The following is a 16,361-nucleotide window of genomic DNA, read 5'->3' as shown; positions in this document are numbered from 1 at the left end:
TTTTTAGCAATATAGTACTGTTTCAATCACTGGACCAAGAATTGAGCTGAAAATATTTCCTAGTAATTTTTACCCTCTGAATCAACAACATGGGGCATATCAAACCCAGAAATTAGGTCGACAGTTGTCTTGATTTTTTTTTTTTTTTTTTTTTTTTAGGATTTTTGGTTGCAAGTAGCAAAAACCTTTCAGAGCAACTAGGGCAGGAAGGGCGAACGGTTTTCTTGTGAGACCATGAAAGAGTTTTACAAAGCTTGCCCAGCCATTTGCACACTTTTTTCATTTCTTATGTCTACGTCTCTTCTTGTTTTCCTCTCTGTAGTCTGGTCTTCTTGTTCTCGTTCTTCTCCTTGGGCCACGTGGCAGAAGACGGCTGCTGCCCACAGCACCCTGCCTCAAGCCTGCGCACCCTCACTCTGGGCCACATTCCACTGGCCGTACCAAGGCACACGGCCCTGTCCGAGATATCAGTGGGGTGGAAACATACCCACACCCCATTCTATTGGGTGATTCTGCAAAGTTCCATGGCGAAGGCTGTGGACAGACATGGGATTTTAATTCAGGGAGGGTGTTAAGAATTGGGCAAAATGCTTCAGTCTATTCCAGGTTCTGACCTTCCTTCCAGCAATCCCACTCTTTATCTGTAAGGTAGGAAGACTGGATTAGGTGATCTTGGGTTCCTTCTAGCCCCAGCTTCATGAGAATTTGATGGGGTACCAAGTGGAAGAAGTAGGGGGAAAGATTAGATGTCATAGACTAGCGGCCCTCAACCTTTTTGGCACCAGGGTCTGGTTTTGTGGAAGACAATTTTCCCACAGACTAGGGGTCGGGGGATGATTCAAGCGCACCATATTCAAGCTCACCTCCTTCTGTGTGGCCCGGTGTGGGGGATGTTGGGGGACCCCTGTCATAGACAATGTATGCCTGGCATGGGCTTGGCAAATCAAAATGCTCAGGAAATGTCTATTGACTTAATGGCTTGACGTTAGAGTCCAGGTGTCCGAGAAGCTGGTGGCTGACCTGGTAGAGAAAGAGCGGGGGATGCTTTTGGGGCCCAGATGTTCACTGGCCTTCTTGCCCCTGGGCCCACAGGCTTTTGGGAGCAGGAGTTGCTGTCGCAGCATCAGGTGCTTCTGTCCCTTTTTTTCCTGCTGCTGCTAATGGATTTGGTCCAGGGACAGTAAGGCCTCTTGCTCCTGAGCCCCAGGGGAGTTGGGAACAGAGCTAAATGATGTATTCCGATTTCCAGGTCTCTTGGGAGACTTGCAAGCAGACTGAGTGGGGGCACCACCTTTTGCTGAGTTGTTCACATGCTGTACCATGAAAGGTGCCTGCCTAGAATCCTCCAGTTTTAGAAAATGAAATTATTTTGCTAGATGCAGGCACAGAGGAGATTTTCTTCTTCTGAGGCCTGCAATTCTCCTAAGTTTGAATTTATTTTGCCCATCAGCTTGAGTCTTCACCTTCTGGAGACGGTGTAAGGCATTCTTAACCTCTGAGGATTCCTGTAGTGCCTTCTCTCTCACCTGAGTGCCTTGTGACCCACCTCCCAGACATTACCGCTGGCTTTGGGCTGCAGCCCTCCTGCTTCCCTTCCCCTTGCTGTCCCAGTTTGTACTTGGTGGCACTGTGTCATTTATGTGAATGTAAAGCAGCTTCAGGGCAGGACAAGTAACTCACGTTTCATCTGCTTCCTCCCAGAAGGCCCAACACACATTAAATCAGTGTTTAGTGACTGTTAGCTGGCCACACATGGCACAGATATGTCTTCAGTGCCCGGGAGGCTGACAAGCGAGGTTCTCCAGGTCCCTGGTTAAGTTGCACGGTGTGGTGGTGGAAGAATCTCTAGGTAGGAAAGGAACTTCAAGGTCATCTAGTCTAACCATCTCTGTGTTCGTTGACTTCTTCCCATATCGTCTCTGCCCCATTAGCACCAGACTCTGAGCAAATCTCTCAGGTGACAGAGAGCAAATCTTTATCTCCCATGACAAGCGGGTGTGCCTAAGACAACTCACTACCCGTGGCGTGAGGCCTTCGGGTTTGCAGGCTGCTGTTGTGCTTTGACAGGAGGTGAGCTGTCATTTCTGCTTCAGCTGAAATGTGGTGGGAGTCACTTTTATGTAAGACTATTTCATCTAGCATTAGTATCAGCAGTGCCTGTAATGCTGGAGGCCATGAAGAGAAAAAGTAGAATTCCTGAATGAATTCCATGTCTTGCCATCAGATCCGTAAACTCACAATCTGTGCATTTAGATTTATAACTGGCCTTGGTGTGTTAAATTTTGACTCAGATGTTTCCTTAATTAACCTCTAATTCATAGCATTTCAGTCTTTTGCTTGGCTTGGTAACTGGGTTTCTTTTTTAGAACCTCCTTGGCTTGGCATAGTATTCTTTGGGGGTATATTTTCGTGCTGCTGGATTTGTTAACAGCTCCCTTGTAAAAGGAGGAATCTAGGTTGCTGGGACATCCTGGAGATTGTGGCTGCAGCTGTAGAGGTTGTGTGATGATTAAAAAAAAAAAAAAAAAGTCTATTCAAGAATCCCGCATTGTTCTGTGTAGGAGAATTTGGATTTATGGGCCTACGGCCTCACTCAAAATAGATCCAGCTGTGTGCCCCCCGGGACCTGTCATCCTTCCTTCTTTTCCCAAGGCCCTCAGCCTCATTCCTGCACCTGGCTCGCTGAGACTCAGGAAGCCCCCTCCGTCACCAGAGTCATTCAGCACTGCTACTGGCCCTTGCTCTGCACAGGGAAAAATTTCAAACACCTTTGATCTTAAGCAGATTTTATTGTTTTCATAATGGAAGTTTTCAAAGACATAATAGGAGAGATGCTGGTGTAATGACCCCCATGTCCCCGTCACCCAGTGTCAGCAAGTCTCCCCTTAGGGTCAGTATATGGCCTGCCCACCCTCACTCAATCTGAAGCAAATCTCAGACATCTTTAATTTTAATAACTGAGTTAAAAAACAAACAAACAATTTTAGGCCCTGGCTGGGTAGCTCAGCTGGTTAGAGCGTTGTCCCGATACGCCAAGGTTGCGGGTGTGAATCCCACTCAGGGTGCATACAAGAATGAATCAATGAACGCATAAGTAAGTAAAGTAACAAGTTGATGTTCTTCTCTCTCTCTCCTCCCTCCATCCCTTCCTCTCTAAAACCAATTAGAAGTCAGTTTAACAATAATATTTCTATTTTAGTATGTATCTCTTTAATATGAAGGCTTTTAAAAAACAGCATTACTGTCTCTGAAAATTTACCAATTCCTTAATATTATCAAACATTCAGTCAATCAATATTAAAACTTTCCCATTGATTAAAAAAATTTTTTTTACATTTTCTAGAAATCAGGATCCAAATAATCTCTATTCATTGTAACTGTTGCTATTTTCTCTCAGATTTTAAAAATAAATCTTTTGTTTTGTTTGAAATGATTTCAAGGTTAGAGGACAGTCACAAGAATAGTAAAGAGAACCCCTATGTACCCTTCCTTCCGATCCCTCAATGGTCATTATACTATACGTACCTTATTCTCTCTCTATATTTATACTTGTATTTAAAAAAATATTTAACAGTAAGTTTCAGGCATGATGCGCATTATCACTTAATACTTGAGCGTATATTCCTTAAAGCAAGGACACTCTGCTATACATATCCAAAGAACAGGCGTTGATACAATGCTATCATCCAATCCATGGACCCCATTCCTATTTTGCCCGTCGTCCCAATCATACCCAGTGTAGGTACAAGGTCTATTCTAGGATCGTAGATTGCACTTGGTCGTTGTGCCAGTTTAGCTTCAGTCTGGAATAGTTCTTCCATTTTTCTTGTCTTTCATGACCTGGACATTTTTGATGAATACAGGCCAGTCACTTTGTAGGATGTGACTGGACTTGGGCTTGCCGGGCGTTCCCTTATGTTTAGATTCAGGCCTTGCATCCGTGGCAGGGATACCCCAGGACGCGCCACTGTGTGCTCCCCCGTGCACCACCTCAGGAGGCTCCTGACATTGCTTCATTCTACCGCTAGTGATGGAACTTCTATGGTTTGGTTAGGGTGGTGTTTGCCAGATTCCTCCACTGGAGAGTTAATTAATTTTGTAATTCTTAATAAGTAATTAGAAAGCATTTTTATGGGGAGACACTTTGAGACTATGTTAAACCCTGTTCGTTAACAAATCTTCACCCACTTGGTTGTAGCATCCTTTGGTGATTCTTTCCTGAATCAGTTATTATGATGGATGCCAGTTGGAGAGTTTCTAGTAACAGCATCCCTTCTACATTTATTAGTAATAAGCATTGTACTATAAGGAGTTTATTTGTATCAGTATGAACTCATGTATTTCTGTCTTATTCAATGTGTTACTATCTGTAACTGCTACTTATTTTGATTCTCAAACTGCCCCCGCTTTGGCCAGGAGCGGTCCTTTTAAATAGGCTCCTGTGTCATTTTCACGTTCCCTGTCACTCTTTGAACACTTTCTTACTTTTGGCGCAACAACATTTTCCTTGTTCTTCTTGTACTGGAATCTGCCTTTTCTACAACGAGCCATGGTTCCTTTTAGTGGACAATGGTATCTAGAAGCCAAAATCTGGGTGCTAGGTGTGGTCATCGTTATTGGGACATCTTTTCTTCTAGATTCTCTTCACAGACAGTTTTTTCCCCCCTAACCTTCTCCTTCCGCATTTCCAACTGCAGACTCTGACAGTAAGAGATCTGGCTCCAACTGTCCTCAATATATTTACTTATCTGTTCAGTCCCTGCATAAAACTGTCCCCCCTGGCATGCTGGTCAAGTCCTCTTAGTTCCTACGCAGTCAGTCGTGCCGGCAAACGTTTTTTGACTTTAGTGTTATTACTGACCGTGCTAGTGACTCTGGCCAGTGGTCTTTGTGATGGAATTAAACGTGGTGAAAGCTGAGTTGATTCATTTAACAAGTATTTACTGAGCACAAACTGTGTGACCAATACTTGTTAGATTCTGGAGATACAATAGTGAATGAGACAGCTACAGACCCTGCCTCAGAAGGATAAAGCATTGATAAGAATATTGATATGGGAAGAACAGTAAGGGAGGAAGCCTGTGGGGCTGAGGGAGAATAGCGTGGCACATAAGGAAAGTTTCTTGAAAGAAGTGGCATTTCAGGCCAGGGGACTAGCGGGCTGGATTGGAAGCAGTGGGCAGGGAGGAGCCAGTCCAGAAAGAACTGGTAAATCTTATTCAGGAGAGGACTCCATCCTAAGGAAAGCAAAGAGTAGTTGGGGAGTTTAAAGCAGCATGTCGACAGGAGTCAGAGTGAAGTTTTAGGAAAAAGCGCAGCACAGGAGTGGGTTAGCAGGGGCAAGGCAAGATGCGCACACTGATGAAGAGGCTGTGGGTGTGGTCCAGGCGAGAGACCACCATTAGCCAGCGCAGGGCCGAGCAGGGCAGCTGCAGGAAAGGGATGGGCGTGAGAGATTGAGGGAGGCGTGCTGGAGAGGACTTGGACTTCTGCTGGGTGAAGTCCAAAGGTGAGATGTGAGGCAGACAAACCTCACAATTTAAAACTTTAGTTTGGGAGTATATTGTTGGTTATTGTCACATTGGCAGAAAAGGTAGCACGTTCCTACATTTTCTGCTTCGACATGACCTTTTCATCTAAAGCATTTTCCTAATATCCTGTGACAAGCGTTCCACTTAGTCTTAGAACCGCCTTTAATGTTGCTGGGTGGTGCGTGGCATTCTGATATTTTGATGGAACCACAAAAAGCATCTCATGAATTTTTAGTGAGGAATGTTGATGGGATGGGTGATGTTAACCCGTTATTGCACCTTCAGCGTGTGAGGTCAGCAGAACTTTGTGGGCGGCTGGGTCATATCCCTGGGCCCGTCCACTGGTTGTGTAATGCTGATGCATTAACTCACTCAGCCAGCTCATCATCTCAGAGCTTCCCCCCTGTGTCAGCTCTCAGCTGGGCAGAGAAAAGACAGGCCAGGTCTGTGTCTCATGGAACATAAGTTTAGCTCGCGAGTGGCAAATACAATGACCAAGTAAAGCAAAATATTTTTTCTGGATCAATACCCGAGTATTCTCCACGGAAAGAGCCCTGTGCTAGTGGTGAAGAAATCCATTTCCAGTGTGGCTTCGTTGTTTACCGGTTCTATGGACCAGGACACATGATTTACATTTTCCTGGTCTCCCCGCCTTTTCTTGGCTCTAAAATGAGGCATTCATTTCCTCCTACAAGTGCCTGCCATATAGAATATGTTTGATAAAGTATTTGCCAAACACATCAGTGTTTGCGTTGCCCACTTATAAGCCCTTAGGAGGGTCCACGAGAGCCGTGTGTGTGACAGATGCTTATGCAAAGTGAAGTATTGCCTAGGTGTGCGGTGACTGGTGAGGATGCTGTGCTTTACTGTCCGTGGTGCCGTGCGTGCAAAAAATGAAGTGACATGCACTTCAGTAACCGGAGAATGCCTCTCTGGTCTCTTTTTTTTTTATTTAAAAAATCGCATTAGAAAAATCCTTCCTGTAGAATGTGTAACAGCTTTTATTTGACATTCCTCAAGGGAAGCTTTAAGTGGCCAAGAATGAGGCCAGAGGCAAGATAAAATGGTGTCAGGTCTCACAGTGACAGTCTCGTCCCCAGAAGCAAACTCTGCACAGTAGATGCTTCTGTGTGACGGGCCACTTTGGATGCTGGGCGGTTTCTGAATGGTGCCTTTCAGCCAGCTCTGAGAGTACAAGTAAGACCTGGGGGCAAGTCCGTGCAGCCCGGCAGGGTGGGCGGGCCTGGGTCTAGTAGCCTGGTCCCCCTTGGGACCTCCAGTGAGCGGCCCACATCTCCTAGCCTCAGCCTCTGCATCTGGAACAGGGAGGTAACCTTCCTACCCTTCTTATCGCATCTTAAATGGTTCATTCACGTGAGGCACTTCTAAGGTAAGCTGTCAGGATGTCCTAGTTAGACTGAATGAACTGAGCTTCGTTACTGAGACCCAGAAGGGTCCTAACAGCGCTCCTGTGGCCCCAGAGGTAGAAGAACTGAACACTGCTGCTTCCCTTGCCCCTGTCTCTTATACGACCTTCTTCACTGCCCTCCCAGACTCCGACTGTGTGTATCCACAGGTTCTTAGTCAAGAACAGCAGAAAACCAGCTCGGGTATATTAAGCAAAAAAAAAAAAAGTGTTACTGGAAGGCTTGTCAAGAGCTCATAGGATCCCCCAAAAGGCAAGAGAACAACTCTCAGAGGAGAGGTGAGAACAAGGCAGGCTGGGAAGCCAGACCCATGACTGAGGTCATGTCGCAGAACCATTCTGGAGACACACTGCCACCCAGGCACTGGACATTGATGTCGCGCGGGCACCTCTGCCTCTGCTACCCTTGAGAACCAGTCATTGCTGCTGCCGCCACTGCCAGGAAAGAATTCTCCTCATCCCTGTTCTTTTCAGTATGAACTTCTAATGAAGTACAATCTTCACAGGGAAAAGTAGGCAAGTAAGTGCGCAGCTCAGGGAGCGCTCACAGAATGAACACCCTAAGTAACTACCCCCACTGAAGAAATAAAACATGACTAGCCGCCCCCCCCCCCCATCCCTGCCCTGCCAGGAGCTTCTTCTGGTTGCTTTTCCACCAAGGATAACCGCTATGGCTTCCCACCCAGAGCTTAATTTTGCCTGTTTTTGTGCTTTCTGTAAGTGGAATCACACAATGCATTCTGTTTGTGTCTGGCTGCTTTTGCTCAACATTGTCTGTGAGGTTCTTCCAGGTTGTTTGTTATATGTAATCTCATGCATTTATTGTCATTGCTGTATAGTGGCCCACCGTTTGGAAAGCACCAAATGCATAAACCCCCATTTGTTTAGCCATCCTGGTGTGGACAGACGTGTGGGCTGTTCTCAGTTTGGGGCTGCTGGGGGGGGTGCTGTAGACATTTCATACATGTCTTTTGGTGGCCAGATGTGCATCCCTGATGGGAGGTCGGTGGGGGTGGCATTGCTGCATCATGGGGCATATCTGTGTTTATTAATAACTGAAGAGGATATCTATCCTCTTTTGTGAAGTGCCTGTTCAAGTCTTTTGCCCATTTTAAGATTATGTTGTTAGCTTTTTTTCTTACTGATTTTAGGAGTTCTTTATATTTCCTTGATACAAGTTCTTTGTTGGCTGTTTATTGTGAATATCTCTCCCAGTCTGTGTTTTCTGAACACACCTTTTTGCATCTCTAGATCCAGATGTAAAAACCTCTGTCAGTGCACAGAGGTTTTTTGTGATCCTCAACAGCAAACAGCAAACCTCGTTTGCTGTCATTCCAAGATGTCTATTCCCAGGGGAGGTCGCCTTTGGGATGGCGCCTCGGCCAGGACTCAGCCACACACAGCAGAGACGACTCTGCTAGTGCTAGCAGAAAGGCGAGCTGTCAGGTTGAGGCAGCTTCCTACCCCCTGAACTGCTGCTGGGGTCTGGCTTATATAGCGCTGGGTTTCTTCATGCCGGTGCAAAGTAGATTTCTTTGTTCTCCAGGTTCCCGCTGTGGGCTGGCACTGACCGGTGCAGGCCCAGGTGCGTTGGTTTGGGAATTACCTGAAGAGAAATTTTAGGAGAGGCTCAAAGAGTAACTGGAGTAACTGAAGAACATTGCCATGTGTCTTAAGAAAGGTTCAGTCTGTCACTGGGAGGCTGGAGGAGCAGCTGGAGGCTGGCAGGCAGGAACTTCTGGGTCCCCTCTGCTGCGATGGGGTGAACTGCTAACGTTAGTGCAGGGAGCCATGGAATCTTGAAGCCGATGGCTGCAGAAGCTCGCTCCTGTGTCACAGTTCCTGCCATGGCAACGGATACCTCTTATCCTGCTTGCTCCCCTCTTAACTTGCTGTCACATTTAAGTCTTGTGTGATGCATGTCAGTGGAAGAACCTGAATCCTTGGAATCTTTGCTGTGGGCCGCTTTTGGTTCTCTAGCCTCTGTGGTATAAGACGAGGGTAAAAGTCCGAGCAGGATGGACAGTTCTGGGGCACAGCTGTTCCAGTGAGGAGAAGAACCATGTGGGTGTCATATTAGCTGAATGTTCTGGGTGGGAACTGTGTGGAAAGTTCAAGTGTAGCCCATGATTGGTATGTAGGAATAAACCAGCCTAGCTGCATGTGAGGCTCCAGAAGGTCCATTCATCTGTTGAGCCATCGTGTCAATGTCCTAGGGCTATTGTTAGAAAGCTTGATATTGTGGAGTTGTGCACCTGAAACCTGTATAATTTCATTAATCAGTGTTGCCCCAGTACGTTCAATAGAAAGGGGGGCGCGGGTAAAACACCATACACTGGGTGGCTTAAAACAATAGAAATGTATTGGTTCACAGTCCTGGAGGCTAGATGTCCAAAATCAAGGTGTCAGCAGCGCTTCCTGGCTTCCGGCGCTTGCCAGGAACCCTTGGTGTCCCTTGACTCGTAGATGCTCACTCCCACCTCTGCCTCCACTGTCACGTGGCATTTCCCTGTGTGCCCGTGTCTCTCTTCCCCTTCTTACAGGGACAGCAGTCATACTGGATTAGTGTCTACCCTAATGACTGACCTCGTCTTAACTTGGTTATCTTCAAAGACCCTATTTCTAAATTGGGTCACATCTTCAACATATCTTCCTGGGGGACACAGTTTAATTTACAATACCCATCATCATTCCGGGCTCATGGCTGGACCCGCTCCTTCAGCTGCTATGGATCTCTGGGCTTTCCCAGAGCCACAGTCCCCCAACGCCACTGTTGCGGGTTGGCCGGGCCCTCCTAGTCTTTGCCGGGGCAGAGGCTGCCCATTGTTTGAGACTCTGTACCAGTGTACCCACTGGTTCCTCTGGGACAGAAATGATCATTCTGTTTCCTGATCTCCTACCCCCGACAGCTCATTCTTTCATTTTGAGTTTGTGTTTAAAGCCAGCATTTCATTGACAACTGATATGTATGTAACATAGAACATACTGCATGTGGGCAACATACATACAGAAAAGTGGTAGATTATAAGGGTATATGGCTCAATAAATTTTCATAGTGAACATGCCCTTTATTTTGAATTTATTTCCCTCTGCTTATTAAATAGTAGCTTGTAATTTATAGGCCTGTTTCACAAGATGAATCGTTCCTTGAGGCCTTAAAATGTGTCTAATTTATCTTACTATCTGTGCTTTCTCCAGTTTCTAACACAGTTTCTTTATATAGTAGCCCACAGGAAGTACTTGCTGAATTAGAATTTAGAAGATCCGTGGTGGGGATATTTACGAAGTGACTCAGAGTCAGCTTGAGCTGGAGTTGAATGAAAGTCATACACGGGCTTTGCCCCAGATTAATAGCTTTTGTCTTCCCATGTGTCTGGTTTCAAATTTGCTACCCTGTCTTTTTTTTTTTTGTCCATGAACATTTTTGTGAAGGTTCTCTAGAAGACATAGCCCAAGGCAAAGATTAAAGAGCTCACTTTACTTGGGAGATGCAATCCCAGGGCAGTGATGTGGAAACAGAACGTGAAGCAGAGGAGAGAGAAAAGTGACAAGGTAGTGCGGTGCATGAATGACCTCGCTGGGCGCTGCTCCCGTGAGCTGCGGAGACGCGGTGCGCAGATCTGGTGCGTGCACTTCTCCAGAAGGCATGCGAGGAGAAAACACGCCTCCGCGCAGTCCGCAGAGGGAAGAGCGGAGGGGGGATTTATCTGCCCCATTCACCTCCATCTCCCATTTCTCACTGTGGCATTTCATGCAAGTCCAGAAGTGGAGGGACAACTGGGCAAGGCTAAGGCGCCAACCGAGAGACAGAGAAGGATGCAGTCGAGGGAATCCCAGAAGGCACTCAAGGTTTGTGTCCAGTGCTCTCCAGACCTCGAGCGACTTAGGTCCACCGTGGCCTCCCATGGTGTTGGCTCACCTGCTGTGATGTGGGGACTTACATTCTCCTGAGAAGGTGAAGACATCTTTAGTCCTTCTCTGAGACGAGAGGTGCAAGTCCCAGTCAGTGACAGAGTCCTCTTCCTGGTGTCTAGCTGCGGTCACCTGGGAACTGAAGCAAGAAGGCTGTGAAACAAGCTCATTCTCTGCTGTGTGGCTGGTCCTGACACTGTAATTGATACTCATCATCTCCCTTCGTCACCTCCTGTACTAGATCCTGTTCACTTTGCCTGAGCACTCCGGCTGGTCTGTGACGTTTATTTACCCTGAGGGGTCTGAGTTCCCTGTTGCCTTACCCATTAACAGCCATTACCAGCCATGACCAGACATGGAAGTATTAAGAGATGACCCAGGGAAGCCCCTGGGCTCCATCCAGACATTCTTCTCCCTTCCCCGTATGTGCCACTAACCTAATTCTTCATGGCAATTAGCTTAAGTGACCCCAGCGGTATAGTCACTCTCTTTTTGATCTGTTCGTCCCTGATGTGAGGAGCCAAAGGTGGCCAGGTGGTAGAGTCAGCTTTTTGTTCAGTGGGAAGCCTTATTGTGTCACATTCCCTCCCTCAGCCCGGAACTAGAACCTCTAACCCAGCTGAGGCCAAGTGCATGAGGACAGGAAGTTCAAACTCTGCAAAGGGTTGCTACGTGTGATGGTGAGCAGGGACACTCCCGGCCCCATCTGCTGCAGTTATGGAGGACTTGGCAACAAATGTCAGTTGTCAGTTCGAGGCGTGGACTGCATCCTGGAGGGCAGAAGCTCAAGCCCGTAAGCCATCTCGCCAGTCAGGCCCTCAGCCGAGCCTTCAGTGGGCTGTTCCATTGTCCGTCAGACTGGCTGCCCCCAGGAATGGCAGCGCTTGTGGTGAGACCAGTGAATTCCCCAGTCAGTCTTTGGTGCACCTCCTTGGCCGAAATGGCTGACTTGGCCTGAGGCCGTGTTGCACGGGAATCAAGGCCAGCAGATGAGGATTCGGTAACTGTGGACAGTGGTGCTGCAGGAGGCCCTCTCAGTACCAGGAAACTCATTGTAGAAATTAAGGACAGGCTGCTTACCCCACTCAGGTGGGAGGTGGCCCCAGGGCCTACTAGGCACTGGTTCGTCTTGTGGTAGCGAGGCCGCTGAAGCTGACCAGGCTCAGTGCAAATAGGTGGTTCTGAGTTGTGCGCTTCCAAAGGCCCCAGCTGGGGGAGGAGTTGCCACTGCAGCTTACCGTGTGCGTGCCGTGAGTGGGGCCTGAGCTTTCCCACCCTCTGAGGTTTGGGGTCGTCTGGAAGGTAGACCTTCAGAGCGAGCCTTTCCTTAGCCAAAACGTGCCGTGGGAGAAACAGACCCTTTTAAATGCAACGTGGATAGGTGCACCACTCCCAAAAGCAACCTGAAATTTAAGATATGTCCCTGAATTTTAGGCCCTTGCAGGACTGAATTGGAAGCCATTGAAAATTTTTAATTGACTAAACAGGACAAAAAATATCACTTGGGCTACTGGTGGAGAATAGTTTGGCCACAAAACATCTAAATGAAAGAAAAAAAGCACAGCTAAATTCTGGTATGAGAAAGTACATTGAAACTTGATCATTTTAAAGGGACTTTAGACCCCAATTCACACCTGCCTTTCTATGAATTCTTCTACATAACAGAAAAATAAAACTGAAAACGGAAGCTCCTCAAGTCCTGAAATGAAAAGTAGCTCTGATTACAATGCATTCGAGTTAAATTTAGATTTGGGTACTAGGTGGATGGTCCAGCTTATCTGCTGTATCTTCATTTTCTGAAATTCTCTTGTTACTTTTTCATATCCACCTGTTCTTGTTTCATTTTTTACCTACTTTTGTTTTATAAATATTGATCCTTTTATTGGATGTTATTCCTTCTTTTTTGAGAATCCTAAGCCTATTTACATTAATCTTTTATGTTGTTCTAATAGTTATGTTCCGTCTCAAGTGATTCATCCTCTGAGCATTGATTTTCTCCAGGGATTTTTGTATTTTGGTTTTTCAGACTTGTCTTGACTGGGAAATTCCCTGCCCCCTCCCTGCCCCGCCCCACCCCGCCCCGAGCCTCACTCACCACTCTACTCTTCTAGGGCTAGTGATTTTTATAGAACCTCCACCTTGGAGAGCCCACTCCAGAACCAGGCTCTATGCTGGGGGCTGGGGGCTTCTATCCTTCAGTGACATTGGGAATATCTCCAGCCCAGTCGCTAAACCTGAGGGCAGGGCAGTTCAGGTTCTGGTCACAAAACCTCTTATCATCTGTGACCCTGGGAAGAAATGATGGCATCATTAAATTTTATTTTTATTTCAAAATAACTTAGACTCCCAGAAAAGTTGCAAATATAGTACAGAGTTCCCATACGCTCTTCATCTAGCTTCCCCTAAAGTTAACATCTTACCCCACCAAAGTACAACGATCAAGACCATGAAAGTAGCATTGTTATAATACTATTAACTACAAAGTTTATTTGCATTTCATAAGTTTTTCCACCAATGTCTTTTTTCTGTTTTATACTTCAATCCAGGATCCCACCTTGCATTTAGTGACTTTTCTATTTCCATATTTCCATCTAATCTTATTAAGGAAGATCTGTCCCTTCTTCCCCGTATAGTTGTTCCTTCAATTATTTACCAGTATCAGTGCAGACTCCTGGCTATTTATCTTGGCGATGGGTTGTGATCCAATACAGCAGCCACTGGATGTCTTCCAGCGCAGCCCCGATTTCACACAGTGGCCTGGCTTCCATCTCCCGCCATGCGCAAGGCACTTTTATTCTCTTTTCTATGGGAGCTTCTGGAGCTTCAGGTCATCGTTGTTTCTCTCCTGGCATTAGGCCCAGGAGGCCCACCATTTTAATTTTGGGCTAAGAAATCTGTGTACTTTGTGTGGCCTGCTTGGTCCCTGTCTGATTTTCCAGCTTCATTTTTTTCTCATCTACTCTCTTAGTCTCAGTGCTCCAGCCACATGCAGACTTTTTCTCTCCTTTGAAAGCTGGAAACTCCTTCTTGCCTCATGGTCTTTGCCCCTGCTTTTCCCTTTGCCTAGAAACTGCCACCTCCCTGCTTCTTTTTTGAGCTAAGCCGCAGTGTCATTTTGGGTTACCGTATTTTGCCGAGTATAATGCACACTTTTTTGCCTAAATTTTTGAGGGCAAAATAAGGATGTGCATTATACATGGGTATGATGATTACATAACATACCCCATTCAAAAATGTGGGTGCACATCACTCACGGCGAAATATGGTAATTACGATACTATTTAACACCTGAACAATCTCTAGCCTGAAATGTCCTTAAATCTAAAACCGTAGGCTTCCAACAGGCATGCCCAGCACTGACCATTTTGTAACTTAGAATGAGTTTCCTCCAAGTGGAAAATGTCAGCACCCAAGAACTCGGCCTTTCTTCAGGTACAAATTACGTCATCTTCTCTAAGGAATGGCAAAGCAAGAGGGAATCAGAACAGGCAGCAGCCGTTCAAATGCGAGACGAATGTCTTAGCAAGTGCCGTGTCATTTGACTTTAAAACTGGCAGAAACATTTAAAAAGTGACAGACGATGACAGCCAGGGAAAAGAAATGAGCATTAAAGGGCAGCAAAATTGCCAAATGAGCTCCTGCCCCGGCACTGTTACACGCCGAGTGGTTGCTCTTCCTTTTCCAGCACCCTCTGTGGAAAGAGAGTCAGTGCGTCTCGGGGGCTTCTGAATTTCCTCTGAGTCTCTAAGGGAGAGTGAGTTAAGCAGTTGTGAGAGTGGGATCTCAGCTTGCAGACACTGGTCACAGTTGTACGTGGCTTCCACTTTACTTACCTCCACTTCCCCTTACTTTGGTACCATTAGCTCCATAACCTTAAAACCAAACAAACGGCCATCAGTCCCTTGTCATAAGGTAGTGTGTGTTGACCCAGCCCTTGCCTTTGCTGTGGAGCTAGAGGAGGGTGCTGGCATCCCGGCTCTGTGGATCTCGGTTCCCACGTCACGCCCAGCGGGGGATGCCTTCGAGTCCACCCCTGGAGTTCTGGGCCTCTAATCTCAGCTTTAGTGGCACGTTTCTATCCTGGTCCATCTCTGTTGTTCTAAGACTTACTGAGAGGAGCCTGAGATGGAGTTAGAGGGCTGTGCTGCCTAACAGGGCCCGGGGCAGTCGCCCTTCTGCACCTCCGGATGTCTGCAAGGGCTCAGACCACAGCCGGCAAGCCCTGCCCATGGCACCAATGCAGGCCCTTCTCCCTCTGGCACTCTGCCCACTGAATGCCCCTTGGCCAGTCTCTACCAGTCAGTCCCAACAGGCATCATCTCCCAGCTCTGACTCTGGGGCCTCTCCCAGCTCCAAGGGTCCCTGAAGCTTTCTTCAGTCTGGAGCTGTTGAGTTTGGGAGCCTCAACCCATTCCTTCTCTTGCATCCTACAGAAATCAGGGTGAAATGGCCCACACCTGCCGCGGCACCATCAACCTGTCCACCGCGCACTTTGACACGGAGGATTCTTGCGGTATCGTGCTGACCAGTGGGGCAAGGACCTACCACCTCAAGGCCAGCTCGGAGGTGGAGCGGCAGCAGTGGATCACCGCCCTGGAGCTGGCCAAGGCCAAGGCTGTCCGCATGATGAACAGCCATTCAGGTAGTGAGCGCTTGGTGCAGCGGGTGTACGTGCAGTGTGATGTGTCTGGAGAGAGCGGGAGTTGAAAGCATTTGGGGGATGGTGGCAACCAGGTTACTCCAGACTAACCTTGGAAGGTCGAGGTGTGTGTTTGTCCTTCCCACTTGGCTCTGTGGGTCCTCAGCAGTGAGGTGCTTACGTGGTCAGGATGGCTGGCAGTTCTAAGGATGGAAATGTTTGTGGTGGGTGAGGCCTGGGCCCCTTTCTTTGGAAGAAGCCAGTTTCTGGACTTGAGAAGACCATGCAGGTGCTGCAGTGGGTCAGCCAGAGAAGCAACAGTCAGGGGTGGGAGCCCAGGACCGCGCACTGTGCCTCAGGCCAGACTTTCTCCCAGGTGCATGGCCCACTCATGTATCCTGAGCAAGACATTTTATTTTTTACTTTAATACATTTATTTTTTTAAAAATACATAATGTCTTTATATGATTCATAAACCAGTGGCTTCAAAAGCAAATGCAGCGACTTCTCCCCTTGTCTTTGCCCCCAGCCACCCCTCCCTGCTGTCCTTCCCAGAGGCAGCCAGAGCTACCAGTGTCTTGTGTCTTTGCGTATATGTTTAAGCAGGTACTTATTTTAAAATACATGCAGTTCCCCACTTTGCTTTTTTTCCCCATTTAACAATATGTCGTGGAATTTTCCCCAATCAGCACCTAAAATCTCCCTCCTTGTTTTTACGACAGTGCGGTGTTTCACCGTATGGATGTCCCATGGTTCATTTAACCTGCAGCCTGTTGATGACCATGTGGCTTTCTTTGCTCTGCAGTGAGTAACCTCACATTTCACCTCGTGTGTGTACAAGTGCAATTGAAGT

General features: G+C 47.2%; 1 protein-coding gene across 2 annotated transcripts in view; it reads left to right on the top strand.

Annotated features, from left to right (window-relative positions):
* The window catches only part of OSBP2 (oxysterol binding protein 2), a 117,167-nt gene that overhangs the window by 10,134 nt on the left and 90,672 nt on the right, over window positions 1-16,361 (top strand). For both annotated transcript variants that reach the window (XM_045200517.2, XM_045200516.2), the window contains exon 2: window positions 15,303-15,511. In XM_045200517.2, the coding sequence (XP_045056452.2) occupies window positions 15,303-15,511 (209 nt within the window). The remainder of the gene's footprint in view (window positions 1-15,302; window positions 15,512-16,361) is intronic.

The sequence above is a fragment of the Desmodus rotundus genome, chromosome 7 (genome assembly GCF_022682495.2).
Source record: "Desmodus rotundus isolate HL8 chromosome 7, HLdesRot8A.1, whole genome shotgun sequence".
Taxonomy (NCBI): domain Eukaryota; kingdom Metazoa; phylum Chordata; class Mammalia; order Chiroptera; family Phyllostomidae; genus Desmodus; species Desmodus rotundus.
This window is presented reverse-complemented; position numbering and strand designations above follow the sequence as displayed.